Source organism: Portunus trituberculatus, chromosome 15, assembly GCF_017591435.1.
Source record: "Portunus trituberculatus isolate SZX2019 chromosome 15, ASM1759143v1, whole genome shotgun sequence".
NCBI lineage: Eukaryota > Metazoa > Arthropoda > Malacostraca > Decapoda > Portunidae > Portunus > Portunus trituberculatus.
In genome coordinates, this window is record NC_059269.1 from 202,480 (window position 1) to 216,214 (window position 13,735).

General features: G+C 38.6%; 1 protein-coding gene across 1 annotated transcript in view; it reads left to right on the top strand.

Annotated features, from left to right (window-relative positions):
- Nucleotides 1-13,735, top strand: part of LOC123503940 (RAC-beta serine/threonine-protein kinase-like) — a 147,220-nt gene that overhangs the window by 16,462 nt on the left and 117,023 nt on the right. The window contains exon 2 of the mRNA XM_045254065.1: nucleotides 13,010-13,200. Coding sequence (XP_045110000.1) covers nucleotides 13,015-13,200 — 186 coding nt within the window. The 5' untranslated portion in view covers nucleotides 13,010-13,014. The remainder of the gene's footprint in view (nucleotides 1-13,009; nucleotides 13,201-13,735) is intronic.

The window sequence follows — 13,735 nt, forward strand, 5'->3', positions numbered from 1 at the left end:
TGAACCTCCTCATTGATTGTGGATTCCTTAACAACAAATAGGATAATGTAGGTAACTGTATAAAATTTTCACTCACTTGTGGTTATCCTTGTTTGTGGTTACTTGCCGAGTGTAGGAAGTAACCATAGGTGAGAATCTGTCCGTTACTGTCTTTCCTTGACTAATGAAATAAGAAGTTTGAGATAGTAATAGTTTTGTTATATACTGTATGTATATATATATTTTTTACTGAAAATGTACCTAATTTCTTCTGTTACCTCATTGTCCACTATATTTTGGTCTCTGTGTTTCATTTAAAAAATTGCAACCAATACTATGAATCACCAGGAGTAATGACCACTCAGTCGTGTCACATGTGATCTGAATCCAGCTTCTATTAGGTAGTAAGTAGCCTGTCCAGTAGGCCTAGTGCCTATCCATTTATATATCTATTTTCTCCCCCCCCTCCCAAGTAAAGTCTTTTTAAGTAGGATTGTTTCTATTTGAAGTTATATATTGCACTCAGTAGTGTGAGTGAGTTGAGCAAAGCACTTTGTAGGGAGATGCCCTCAGTTTATCGGTGATGTTTTGCCCAGCTACAACTTCAGACTTAGTAATGTTGAAGAACTTGACACTGATACTACCTTTACCTTTACTACGTTTGTGAATGGGGTGATAATTTAGAGTGTGTGTGTGTATTTACCTAGTTGTATTTACCTAGTTGTAGTTTTACAGGGCCTGGGCTTTATGCTCGTGTGGTCCCGTCTCCATATCTACACTTATCCAATTTTTTCTTTAAAACTATGTACACTCTTTGCTGACACCACTTCCTCACTCAAACTGTTCCAAGTCTCAACACATCTTTATGGAAACTAAATTTTTTAACATCTCAGACATCGTCCCTTCCTTAGTTTCTTACTATGCGATCTTGTGCTTCTAAAGTCATATTCTTCTCTCAGGATCAGTTTCTCATTATCCACTTCATCCATTCCGTTAATCAATTTATAAACTTGTATCAGATCCCTCTCTCTCTCTCTGCTCCAAGGTTGGTAGATCCATTGCCTTTAGTCTCTCCTCATATGCCATCCCTTTAAATTCTGGAACCATTCTTGTAGCCATTTTTGTAGTCTCTCTAATTTTCTTATGTGTTTCTTTTATGGGGAGTCCACACAACTCCTGCATATTCCAATCTAGGTCTTATTTTAGTACTTATCAATTTCTTCATCATTTCCTTGTCCATATAGTGAAATGCTACTCCAATATTCCTTAGCAAATTATACGCTCTCTGAAAATTCTATCAATATGGCTTGCCGGTTGATTATTTTCTTCCATTGTCACTCCCAAGTCCTTTTCCTTTTTTACTTTTTCTAGTTCTACTCCATCTCCCATCTTATAGATTCCCACTGGTCGTTCACTTTTTCCCATTTCCATGACATGGCTTTTGTCCACATTGAATTCCATCTCCCATTTTTTGCTCCATTTCCAGATCTTGTTTAAGTCTTCCTGTAGTATTTCACAATCCTCTTTTTGTTTAATGACTGCACAGTTTCGCATCGTCCGCAAACAGATTTATGTAGCTGTTCACTCCCTCTGGCATGTCATTTATATATACGAGAAAAGTATTGGTGCCAATACTGACCCCTGTGGCACTCCGCTGTCTACTGTTCTCCACTTGGACTTCATATCTTTAACTATCGTCCTTATTTCTCTCCCCCTTAAGTAATTCTTCATCCATCTCAATGTGCTTCCTTTTAAGCCACCCTTCTCCTCTAACTTCCATAGTAATCTTTCATGTGGCACTTTATCAAAAGCCTTTTTTAGATCTAAATAAATACAGTCAACCCATCCTCTCTCTCTTGTACTTTATCAACTATTCTAGAGTAGAAACTCAATAAATTTGTCACACATGACCGACCTTTTCTAAAACCAAATTGGCTATTTGATAATATTTTGTTGTCTTCAAGAAACTCAATCCATTGCTTCTTTATTACTTTTTCACACATCTTGCATATTACACTAGTTAGTGATACCGGTCTGTAATTTAAAGGTTCTTCCTTCCTTCCGCTCTTATATATGGGAACCACCTCAGCTCTTTTCCACTCCACTGGCACTGTTCCATTTTCTATTGAGCATTTTATGTGTGTGTGTGTGTGTGTGTGTGTGTGTGTGTGTGTGTGTGTGTGTGTGTATTTACCTAGTTGTATTTACCTAGTTGTAGTTTTACAGGGCCTGGGCTTTATGCTCGTGTGGCCCTGTCTCCATATCTACACTTATCCAATCTTACTTTAAAAGTGTGCACACTCTTTGCAGACACTACTTCTTCATCTAAACTGTTCCATGTCTCAATACATCTCTGCGGGAAACTATATTTTTTAATATCTCTCAGACATCTTCCCTTTCTCAGCTTTTTACTATGCGATCTTGTGCTTCGGATGTCATATTCTTCTCTCAAGATCAGTTTCTCATTATCCACTTGGTCCATTCTGTTGATCAATTTATAGACTTGTATCAGGTCTCCTCTCTCCCTTCTTTGTTCCAAGGTGTGTGTGTGTGTGTGTGTGTGTGTGTGTGTGTATGGGAGAAGAGCTTTGCTTGTGCTGTCCTGTCTCCATATCCTCACTTATTTGACTCTTTTTCAAAATTATAAATGTTTCTTGTACAGACCACCTCTTCCTCCAGTATATTCCTTGCCTCAGTGATTTTATATGGTAAGGTAAATTTCCTCACATCTCTCTCTTTCACATGATTACCCTTATATTTTTTCCATGTCCTCTTGTTTTTGTTTTTTTTTCTCATCCCACACACACAGGTCTTCTCTGTCCAATTGGTCCAATCCATTTCCTACTCTGTACACTGCAATCAAATCACATTTCTCTCCTTTCTGCAATTGTGAGCTTGATACCATAAAGTCTCTCCTCATATGTCTGTTCCTGCAGGTCTGGTACCATCTTAATTGCCACTCTTTCAAGCTTTTTTATGTTCTTTTCATGGGGATAGACCAGACCACTGCAGCATACTCCAACATAGGCCTTATCATTATAACTATTATTTTACTCATCATTTCTTTACCTAACTATATGAATGCTGTCCTTATGTTCTTTAACAAGTTTAGAGCTTGTCTTGTAATCTTGTTGATCGTAGTGCCACCCACGTTGCACTGGCCACCCATTGAAATGATTCCCTCTTGGTTTTCAGTTGTGCTCGCTCTCCCAGACTGTCTTTACACGGCACTTGCAATTTCTTTAATTTCACATTTATTGCTGGTTACTGTGAATGAGTTGTGATCTCAAAGTGGCCTGAAACACTAGGTGGTGGTGAAATTAAGGCCGAAAGGCCAAGAAATGGCTTATCCTTGGAAAAAAAACTGGAAATTGTGAAGCAAGTGAGACAGCCTCCACATTAATGGTCAAGACACAAACAAGGAAGAGGTTGCCAATATTGGAAGAAATGGAGAGACTGTTAAGGCTCTGGGTAGATGACCAGACTTGCTGCCGCATGCCTCTACCTCCGTTGTGGCGATGAAAGCTATTTATGCAGATTTACGGAAGAAGGGTTATTAGGTGAAGAAGGGGATAATTTTCAATGCCAGTAAGGGCTAGTTTGACTGGTTAGAAAGTTGAGCAGCCCTACACAACATTAAAATGAGTGGTGAGGCAATGAGTTCTGAAGAACCTGCAGCCGCAGCATTCAAGCCAACACTCAAGCAACACATTGAGGAGTGTGATTACAGTACCAAACAAGTCATCAACTACAATGAAACAGGTCTGTACTTGAAGATGTCTTCAAGAACTTTTATTGCAAAGGAGGAGAAAGCAACACCAGGATTTAAAGCATCAAAAGACCGCTTAACTCTGGTGCTGGGTGGTAATGCAGCTGGAGATCTGAAACTGAAACCTCTCTTTATTTACCTTTATTTACCACGCACAAAACACAAGGGCACTTCAAGGTTACGTGAAAGAATATCTTTCAGTGATCTTTAGATCCAACAAGAAGGGTTGGATGACATCAGCTATAAACCAGAACTACCTGTCCTGTGCACTGTGTGGTTATGCTGCCAAGGAAAACATTGCCAGCCAGTTCCTCCTCCTGGTTGATAATGCCCCAAGCCACCATAGAAGACTGGACAGACAACATTGAAGGTATGGGCCTACACCATATACCGTGGAACCTTGCTTGCCAAATGTCTCCTTTTCGAACAAATTGGTTGCTGAACAAAATTTTGAGCTCAAAATTGTTCCAGTTATTGTACCATAACTCGGTTGAAAAAAAATTCATGACCAACCCAATTTCTGCCCAAAATTTGGTTGAAATACAGGTTGTCTCGGCATGCACCCTGCGCTCCCAGCAACACGTATCTTCATCAGACATTTTTGTTCCCTCTCAACTGGAATAAACAGAGGATCGTCATTACTATAGTAACGGTGTCTAACTTACAGCAGGTTGACTTATGATATTCATCATGTGTTGTGACCTGTTCTTGGGACACTTCTCTCATCTTAAGGAGAGGATATATATATATATATATATATATATATATATATATATATATATATATATATATATATATATATATATATATACACACACAGGCAACCCCCGCTTAACGAAAGTTCACACAACAAAATTTCGCTACAATGAAGATTTAGTTTTACTACTATCTGCTAGTTTAACGAACACCAAACTCGCTTTAACAAAGTTTTATCCAGGTAATTTTTTCCAAGTTTGAAAGTTCCACCGTATCACGCAAGCCGACAGGCTTTTGAATATACCAGCACCTCGTGGACAACACGCGCACCACTCACTCCCTATGTTTAAAACAATAACAGCGTCAGCAGCAGCTTGTCTTCCCTCGCTCAACTTTCCACCAAAACGCCCTGTAATGTCGCCTAGGGTTGCTAAGAAGACCAGGAAGTCTCTTACTCTCAAAGTGAAGCTGGATATTATTCACAGATATGAGAGACAAGAAAACTAAAAAAAAAGCATTGCTCACCACCATCTTGCCTCCATCTACTGTCTCAACTATTTTTAAGTCAGCAAACTCTATTAAGAAGGCTGGTGAGACCGTATCTTTCTTGCAAGCTATAAAGAACCACCTAAACTCGTGACTCTACAATGGCTAAAATGGAAAGCCTTGTGGAAATGTGGTACATAAGTTTTGTATGTGATACAATGATGCGCCCTTTGTTTACATTCCACAGGTTGCCGGTTAGTGTCTTTCCCGTTTCACTCTCCCTCCCTTCATAAATTTAAGATCATCAACATTATAAAGTTACGTACATACATACATTAGTGTACATTATAATGACTTAGATTAAACTGCCTAAATGTTTAATTTCATAATTTTTACTTTCATTAAACCTTTCACTGTACTATGATGCACTCTCGCTTTGTTTACTCTCAATGGAAGTTCAAGTTAGGGGTTAAACTTGTTAGAATTGGTTCGCTTAACGAAGTTTCGCTTAATGAAGAGTTTTTTTTAGGAACGTAACCCCATCGTTAAGCGGGGATTACATATATATATATATATATATATATATATATATATATATATATATATATATATATATATATATATATATATATATGATTGATGAATCCATTATTACTTTCTTAATTTTGTTAATTAACTATTTACCATAATTGATGGCTCATAAGACACACCTTTTCTCCAAAAAAAGAAAAAAAAAAAGTCCCAGAAAATCAGCCTGTGTACTATGAGGTCAAGGTTCAGTATTGAGGCAGTGGTTGATGATGATCTATGGCAAAAGAAGCTCCAAAATCAAACCCCAGATATCTTCCCACATGTAGATAAAGTTATGATTGATACTACACCACAGAAAAACTTTCTTTCAAAGTAACAATATCTAATAAGTCATACTTGTTGGTAATTCACTTAGAATGACACCAATCAGGAAGAATTTGCCTAAATGACCATACACCACACATTGGATAAATCAAAACAAGACATGTGATCGCCAATCGGTGATCTTGATCTTGACACAAGCAAGCTTCACTGCTTTCCTGATTGATTGATTGATACATTTATTGTTGAATTAATAAATAATTACAACAAAGGAGGAGGATGGACCTTGCCACCCACCCCCTGGGCAAAGATAAGGTTAAAGTATCAAATATATAACACTAGACAGTATACATAACAAGAATACAAGTATTTCAATAAATAAATACACATATTGCACACCTTATTGGGTAAACATTCTACAGTTTGGGAGCAAACTGAGGATATTCCCTGAGTATATCCCTGAGAGTGGTTGAGTCTAGGAGATGGTCAATGAGGCTATACAAGTCATGTTGACCTTGTGACCTAAATTTAGCAATGAGAGGACATTCCATGATATAGTGACACAGAGTGTGTCCCCTTGGTGCAGCACACAGCACACAGCAGCACACACCAGGAGAAGCACTGACTTCCCAAAAGTATTTGTAGCCTAATCTGAGCCTCATTGCCACCCTGTCATGTGATGCAGTGTGTCTCCCGTAGGTGTAAGCACAGCTCTGGGAGACACGTGCATAGTGAAGACTAGTGCTACTGCCCCTATGGCAACAAAGCTCCAACTGATCACTAATGCTACTTTGTACAAAGTCCTTAATGCTACTCTTAACATAACCCAGAGTGTACTCAGTGCCAGGGTCCACTGTGTCATCTTGTAGGGCACACTGAGCAAGGCAGTCTGCTTTTTCATTTAGCGGGATACCCACATGAGAGGGTATCCAGATGAAATGGACCGTGGCACCACCACCTTCTAGGGTGTGGATGAGATCAAGACACTTATTAACTAGATCACAGTCCATGGGGAGGTGGATGGATTAATGCAGCCTGGTCAATAAAGAAATATACAATGCAGCCTCCAGTACAGCATACAAGTCTAGTGAAACCTTGTCAGTGTAGTGATTGGCAGAGATGTAGTTGCAGATGAACAGCCCACATCCAGACCTGCTGCCATTAACTGACCCATAACAATAAACATGAATATCCTGAACGTGTGGGTACTTGGACAATTTAGTCATGAACATGTCTTGCAGCACATGAGGGAGCCAGTCTCTCTTGGGCTGATGCAGAGAATGAATATCAACACTGACACTGTGAGGGTTCCAGGTGGGTTGAAGCGGTGACATAACAACGTTAATGCAGGCCTCGGCTACACCTACACTTGTCAGTACTCCCAAGATCTTCCTCAGGTATGGTGTTGTAAGAGTCCGAGGATCATGATACAGGGGCGTCAGTGAACCCTTTAGAGAGTCAGAGCCCGTGCATAGCATCTGACTAATTGTGCGACAAGTGATTTCCTGTACCCTACACATAATACTCGGCAGGTGCAGTTCAGCTCTGAGGACTTCAATCCGTGCAGTCCTGGGGCATCCAAAGATTATCCGCATGGCTTCATTCTGAACAAGCTCCAGGGGACGGAGTTTGGTGGCACTAAACTGTATTAAAACAGGGGCGGCATAATCAATAAGGGACCGTATGACAGATATATAGAACATTCTTAGGACTGGAATGCCAGCCCCCACCCCAGACCCCTGTTTGCTAGCAGCCGAAGTGGTGCTAGCCGTGGCAGACAGAGGTCTTGAACAGAGTGGACGGCTTGAAGGGATTTCCTGAAGATCATCTGAACACCCAGGTGTATATGTACTCTAGGGATGGGAACATTGTTTGCAGTGGGCAGCTGAGAGACCTTCCCTTTATTTTGAAATTTTGTTTTACATTCATTAATCACTAGTCCCATTTGGACACACAATGCTGCCAATTGTGACAAAGCTAACTGGAGAATCCTGGGTATGGGACATTGGAGGAGTATGTCATCAACATAGATAAGGACCTGGGTGCCCTGTGGAAAGGAACAGTGCGCAATTTTGTTCATTAAAACATTAAAAAGCATTGGACTAAGGACTCCACCCTGTGGTGTTCCAAGCTCAAACACTTCCTCAGAGGAGACTGCACCTTGAAACCAAACCTGTATTGTACAAATAGTCCCTGATCCATCTTAATAATCTACCTATGACACCTTTGAGAATGAGTTCCTCCATAATAACATCTTTGTTGGCCCTGTCGAAGGCACCTTTGAGATCATTTACAATGTGATACTGTTTCTCCTTGAGATAAGACACACTTCCATACAATTAGAATTGCAGCTGTCTTTTAACATTCTTATCTTACATACATGTTAAAAAATGGTGGTGAAAAAGAAAAATGATTTTTAGCCCTGTAGCCTCAGACTCTTAATCACTGGCAATGCCATATGCCAGGTACATGTTTGTATCTCACAACAGGATTGGTATGTAGGCTACTAGCAAATGTTAAAGTTTTTAAATGCAAAATATTGGGCTGTTATAATGATATAAATGCATGTAATAATCTTTAAATGTCAGGGGAAATATTTCACTTCATATTCAGAGCTTAAATCCACTCATTTATTTATTTATTTATTTTTTCATTTCAATGTCTGCCAAAACTGGATGTGTCTTATGAGCCCATGCTTCTTATGCGCCATCAAATATGGTATATAGTGGAGACTCAATACTGGAACTTAATTAGTTCCAAATGGCTGTTCGAGTATCAAAAAGTTTGACTATTGATACCCATAAATCAGGTAATTCGTTCTAAACAAAACTTCAAGCATATAAAGATATCTTTATTTTTTTTTAGTTTTGATTTGTATAAACTGTAAGTGAAGGCTGGTGATGAATTACATAGAAGAGGAGGGGAGAAGGGTGGGGAGGAGGAGGGAGATTGTCAGAGGACAATTCATCATCCATGAAAATGTCTGGTGTGATTCCTGTGAACCCACTAGTGGAAGGATGTGCCTCAATAACATTTGCACTCTCACCAGATGCCTTGTTTTTACTATGAATAAGCCTCTTTGGTGCATTGTAAGTCTCTAAATGAAAAATTACCGACAATGCAGAAGAATGTGTTTTTCTTCACGACTGCGGCAGGACTAGGGATGTGCACCGGTATCCAGTATACTGGAATACTGGCAATTTTTTTTTTTACTGATAAAACAATATCAGAATGGGACAGTGGTGGCAGTGGAGAGGGAGAGGCCAGAGTTTTGTTTACAACCATGTGTGCAGCCCTTCAATTATCAGATATTTTCACCACTAATAAGCCTTTTATGTTAATGCAAGGTTATAAATGAAAGAATAGAGACAATGCACAAGAATGTCATTCTGAAGACTGCAGCAGCACAACTGGCAGAGGGGTGGAGGGAAAGGCTAAGGAGCCTTTGTTTACAACCACATGTGTTGACGTTAGACTATCAGATGAGTATTGAAAAGTTTGACTGTTAAGATGTTCGAGTATTGAGTCTTCACTGTATTAGGTATTTACAGTTTCAGTATGTTATTTGTCAATGACGTTAGCGACAAGTTCCGTTTCTTGTAGTCAGCCAATTGTACCCTGTTTTATGACAAGATTGCTATACTTTTCTGTAATAAAACTTCACTTTTAAGAGAATATAACCTGATCAAATCCTAAATATTCTATCACATAAAATAATAGAACACTAAAATAAGAATAAATGCACACAATAAATGGTAATATTAGTTACTAATGTAAACCAGCCACCTTGTCTGGCGCTAAGCTCTATTGACAACTGACAAAGTGTAGAACAGCATTTCATCCCTTCGTCTTCTTCCTTGCACGGCCATGCTACTCTCCTCTTCTTTCTTGCCTCCCTTAGTTATGGTGTCATCAGTTCCTTGATTGTGTTACCCTCTTCCTTCTTCTTTCTCTTGGTTCTGGTATTGTCTGTTTCTTGTTATTCTTTATACTTTTTATTTCTTCTGGTTTCACTTGGTTCTTTGGGGTTTTTGATAAAGTTGTGGTCCATTGAAGATGGGAGATATGTCAACTCTGTTGCTGGAGGGCTTAGGTGAGTGGCTGGTCTTGTTGTTCCTGATCTGGCAATGCGCTCTGCTCCTGTCGATTCTGTGGCTGATCATGGTGCTGTCATGCTGTCGTCATGCCATTTTCACATGTTGGTCACTCACTCCCTAGTGCTTGGAGCCATCAATATCTGCTTGGTGTCTTGCAGATTGTTGTTCTCTGTGTTCTTCATGTTCTCTTATTTTGGGTAACCTGTCAGCATGCGTTGCTTGCAAGGATCGCTTCCAACAAATGTATCACTAGCTCTCCTAGAATAGGTGAAGTGCCTCTGTGTTGCGATCAGCTGTGTTGACATCATTAGTCAATGTAGCGGCCTAAACAAACATTTACGGAATTTTGTGAATCCCAAGACTTGCTATACCAGCAGAGTATTGTGGAAATAATTTTCTAGTGTTCTACATTTGTAGTAGTTCTCCTCACTTTCTGTTATTCTTCTTGTCAGTTGAACAATGGTATTATTTCCAAGATGCTTTGCTGGTATGGCAAGTCTCGGGAGTGACAAGATTCTGCAAGATGTTTGCTTGGCTGCCATATTGGCTAATGACTTATCACAGCTGATTGCAGGACAGAAATTCTTTGCCTATTCCAGGAGACCAGGGCCATTGTCAAGAAGGTTAGCATATGTCATCTTGTCAGTTGCACGTAGTTACTAAAGCAATGAGAATTCTTTGTTTATTTAAGCTGAGAGTTGCACAAAAGTGTTTGATAGAGAATGTGTGCTGCAGGGAGAGTGGGGTGTGTACTGAGTTGCTCTCAAACACAGACCTTGGCTCCAGGAACAGATTAATCTATTTTTGATTCTCATGAGGGAAATAGTTTTGGTTTTCAAATCTTTTGGTTCACAAATGGCCTTCAGGGACAAATGAAGTTTGAAAATTGAGGTTCTACTGTATCAGCAGTTTACATCTTAAAGCCTCTAAAGAAATCTAGCGAGAGCATAAATGTTAGTGAGCCACAACCCTCCAGTGGTGGGTTCACAAGAATCATACCAGGAAAAAAGTGATCAGATGTTATCATGGATGGTGACTCGTCCTCTGACAATCTTCTTCCTCCCCACCTTTCTCCCCTTCTCTTCTATGTTATCCATCACCAGCCTTCACTTATGGTATGTACAAATCAAATTTACAAAAAAAAAAAAAAAAAAAAAAAAAAAAAAAAAACAATGAAATTTTATAAACTGAAGATTTTGCTAAGATTACAACAGTTTGCTTGATTTATAGGTATTGATAGTCAAACTTTCTGATACTCAAACAGCCATTTGGAATTAATTAAGTTTGAGTATTGAGTCTCCACTGTATCATGTCTTTAGACTGACAAGGAAATTATCTTTATGATCACATAAGAAAAATTAAGTCTTTTCTTCCACACAAGACTATGTGTGCCTAATTACGCACACACCCTTCACTCAATCCAAATTCAATATGGCAACTCATTTACCAGCCTTAGACTCCTAATCTGGGGAGGGGTCATAAAATAATGTCCCCAGGTCAGACTGCTCTTCTGTTACAACCCCAAATTATCTTGACATTCATCCTAAACTTTTTCACCATAAGCACCTAAAACATTGAAAATCTTAGATCTAATTTTCAATCTCTAGAATACCATCTCTTCTTTACTGAACCTCATCTTGTTTTTCTCACTGAAACACTAATAGTAATCCCTTTTCTTTTTCTTCTACAGTCTGTATCCCTCTTTTCAATCCAAAGTTGGATGTAGCATCTGTGTGTGCAATGACTTAACTTGCTCTCGTGCCCATGCTCTTGAATTTTCTTTCTTTCACTAACTGGTTACAACTACAGAGTCATTCTCAAGTTAGATTTATCTGTTATGTATCTGTCCTACCTAATTCCTCTGATTATGAGAAATACTTAGACTTTTTAATTTCTGAAGTGGAGCACATCCTGATGCTTTCCTTTTGCAGAGATCTCTAACCAATGTTTACCATCACCTTTGGTTTTCTTCTCTTCACTGACCATTCTGGTGAAGTGGTCTTTGTGATTCTCCACAACCTTGAGCAACTGGTGCAACACCTCACTCATATTTCTGACCGTCTTTGAGATATACCCAACATTCTTGATCTTTTCCTTACAACTAATATTTCTGCTTATGCTATCACTCCATTTCCTACAATGCTCTCCTTCAATTAGAACTTCTTATCTGTATCTTGTCCTATCACTCAAATCCCTCCTTAGCATTCATTGAAGTGGAAGCGCCTCTGATAACTGGAGGAACCTGAAAAGGTTTTATGCTGATTTTCCTTAGAATAACTATTGCTTTCATGTCAGAGACCTGTCTCTGTGTACTGAGTGCATAATAGAAGTGACATTCTTCACTCTTTCTGCCTGTTCTTGTTCTTTACATGATAGAGAGGTGGCCTACAAAGAGCTCTTCAGCCTTCTATCATCTATAACTGCACTTATATTTCTGCATGTTATATTTCTGCCAAGAATCATGTCAAATCTGCTTTCCAACTAACCAAAAACTCCTTCATTAATATTGTGTCAAATTCTTTCAAGATGTAACTGTGACTTCTGGCATCTACACAAAAAACATCTCTAACAATTTTGCTTCTTATTTTTCTTTTCTTTTTTTTCAACCTGATGGCATCGCTGTCATCCTATCTTTTTCTAAAGCTTAACTCTTCATTCAAACTTTTGCTAAAAACTCTACTGAATCTACAGGCTAGTGGCCTGTCACACTCTGCATGTCTCTAGTTAAAGAGCTCTAACTAAGGTGATAAATACAGTTGAGATGAAGAGTGAGTCAAGTAGCATGAATTGAGGTGGCTGTGGGATCATTTGTTGTTTTCTAATTTGGAGCAGATATTTGTATACATATATAATAGCAGTCAAGATCAATTCTATATGAACATTTTTGGTCAATGAGACAGATCAGATGTATTTCTATTAATTATTATGAGAAGAAATTTATTTGACTTACAAGTAGATTGGACTTTGAGCTCTTATTTAGAATGGATTGTCCAAGAGACTAGTGTATATGGAAGTAATTAATTGGTGCTTGGTTTACAAATCTATGGTTGGTAAATTTATCTTGTTTTAAACAATTTTTGAAGAGAGTAATAAAACGACCTCTAGTTGTAATCAAATCATTGATTTCCAGGCACAATGGATGAGGCAGCACCCCCTCCTACTCCTGCCATTGTTAAGGAAGGTTGGCTCAACAAGCGTGGGGAACACATAAAAAACTGGAGGCAGCGTTACTTCTTCCTTCAAGAAGATGGCACTCTTCTGGGATTTAAGACTAAACCAGAGCATGGTCTTGAAGACCCACTTAATAATTTCACAGTCAAGGTAATGTACATTTATTCTACACCAGAAATTTTTATGATATAAATATGAAAATGTAAAGGGCATAGGCTGAGTTAATTTTGTCAAGGCACCCGTCTCTTTTCTTACTTTCTAGATTTGATTAATTAAATACAGAGATTTCTTATAATGCATCATGGGCCTTGTTTGGGGTAATGTTTACCTTGAACACGATTCTGCTAAAAGGATCATTAAATTATTTTATAAACCAAAGCTGGACATTGTGGAACTAGACTGCAACTTTGCAGCACCATGAATTTGTCACAAAATCAAAAGTTGCAAACTTTTTGAAAAGTCAGACAAAGCAAAGTAGCAAAGTTGTACCACCAATTTTCTGTGACTTTTGCTGTGGCTTTGAACTGAAATAAAGGCAGCTTTGTAAAGAAATTGGTGTGGTTGGAAGAGAACATGGGCTAGAAGGACATGGAGAAGTAGGATGGTCTATAGATATTAGTTTAGGCTGTGTTCTTAGAAAAAGAAAAGAGATAAAAATAGATTTGTATTTCATTGCATTATAAAA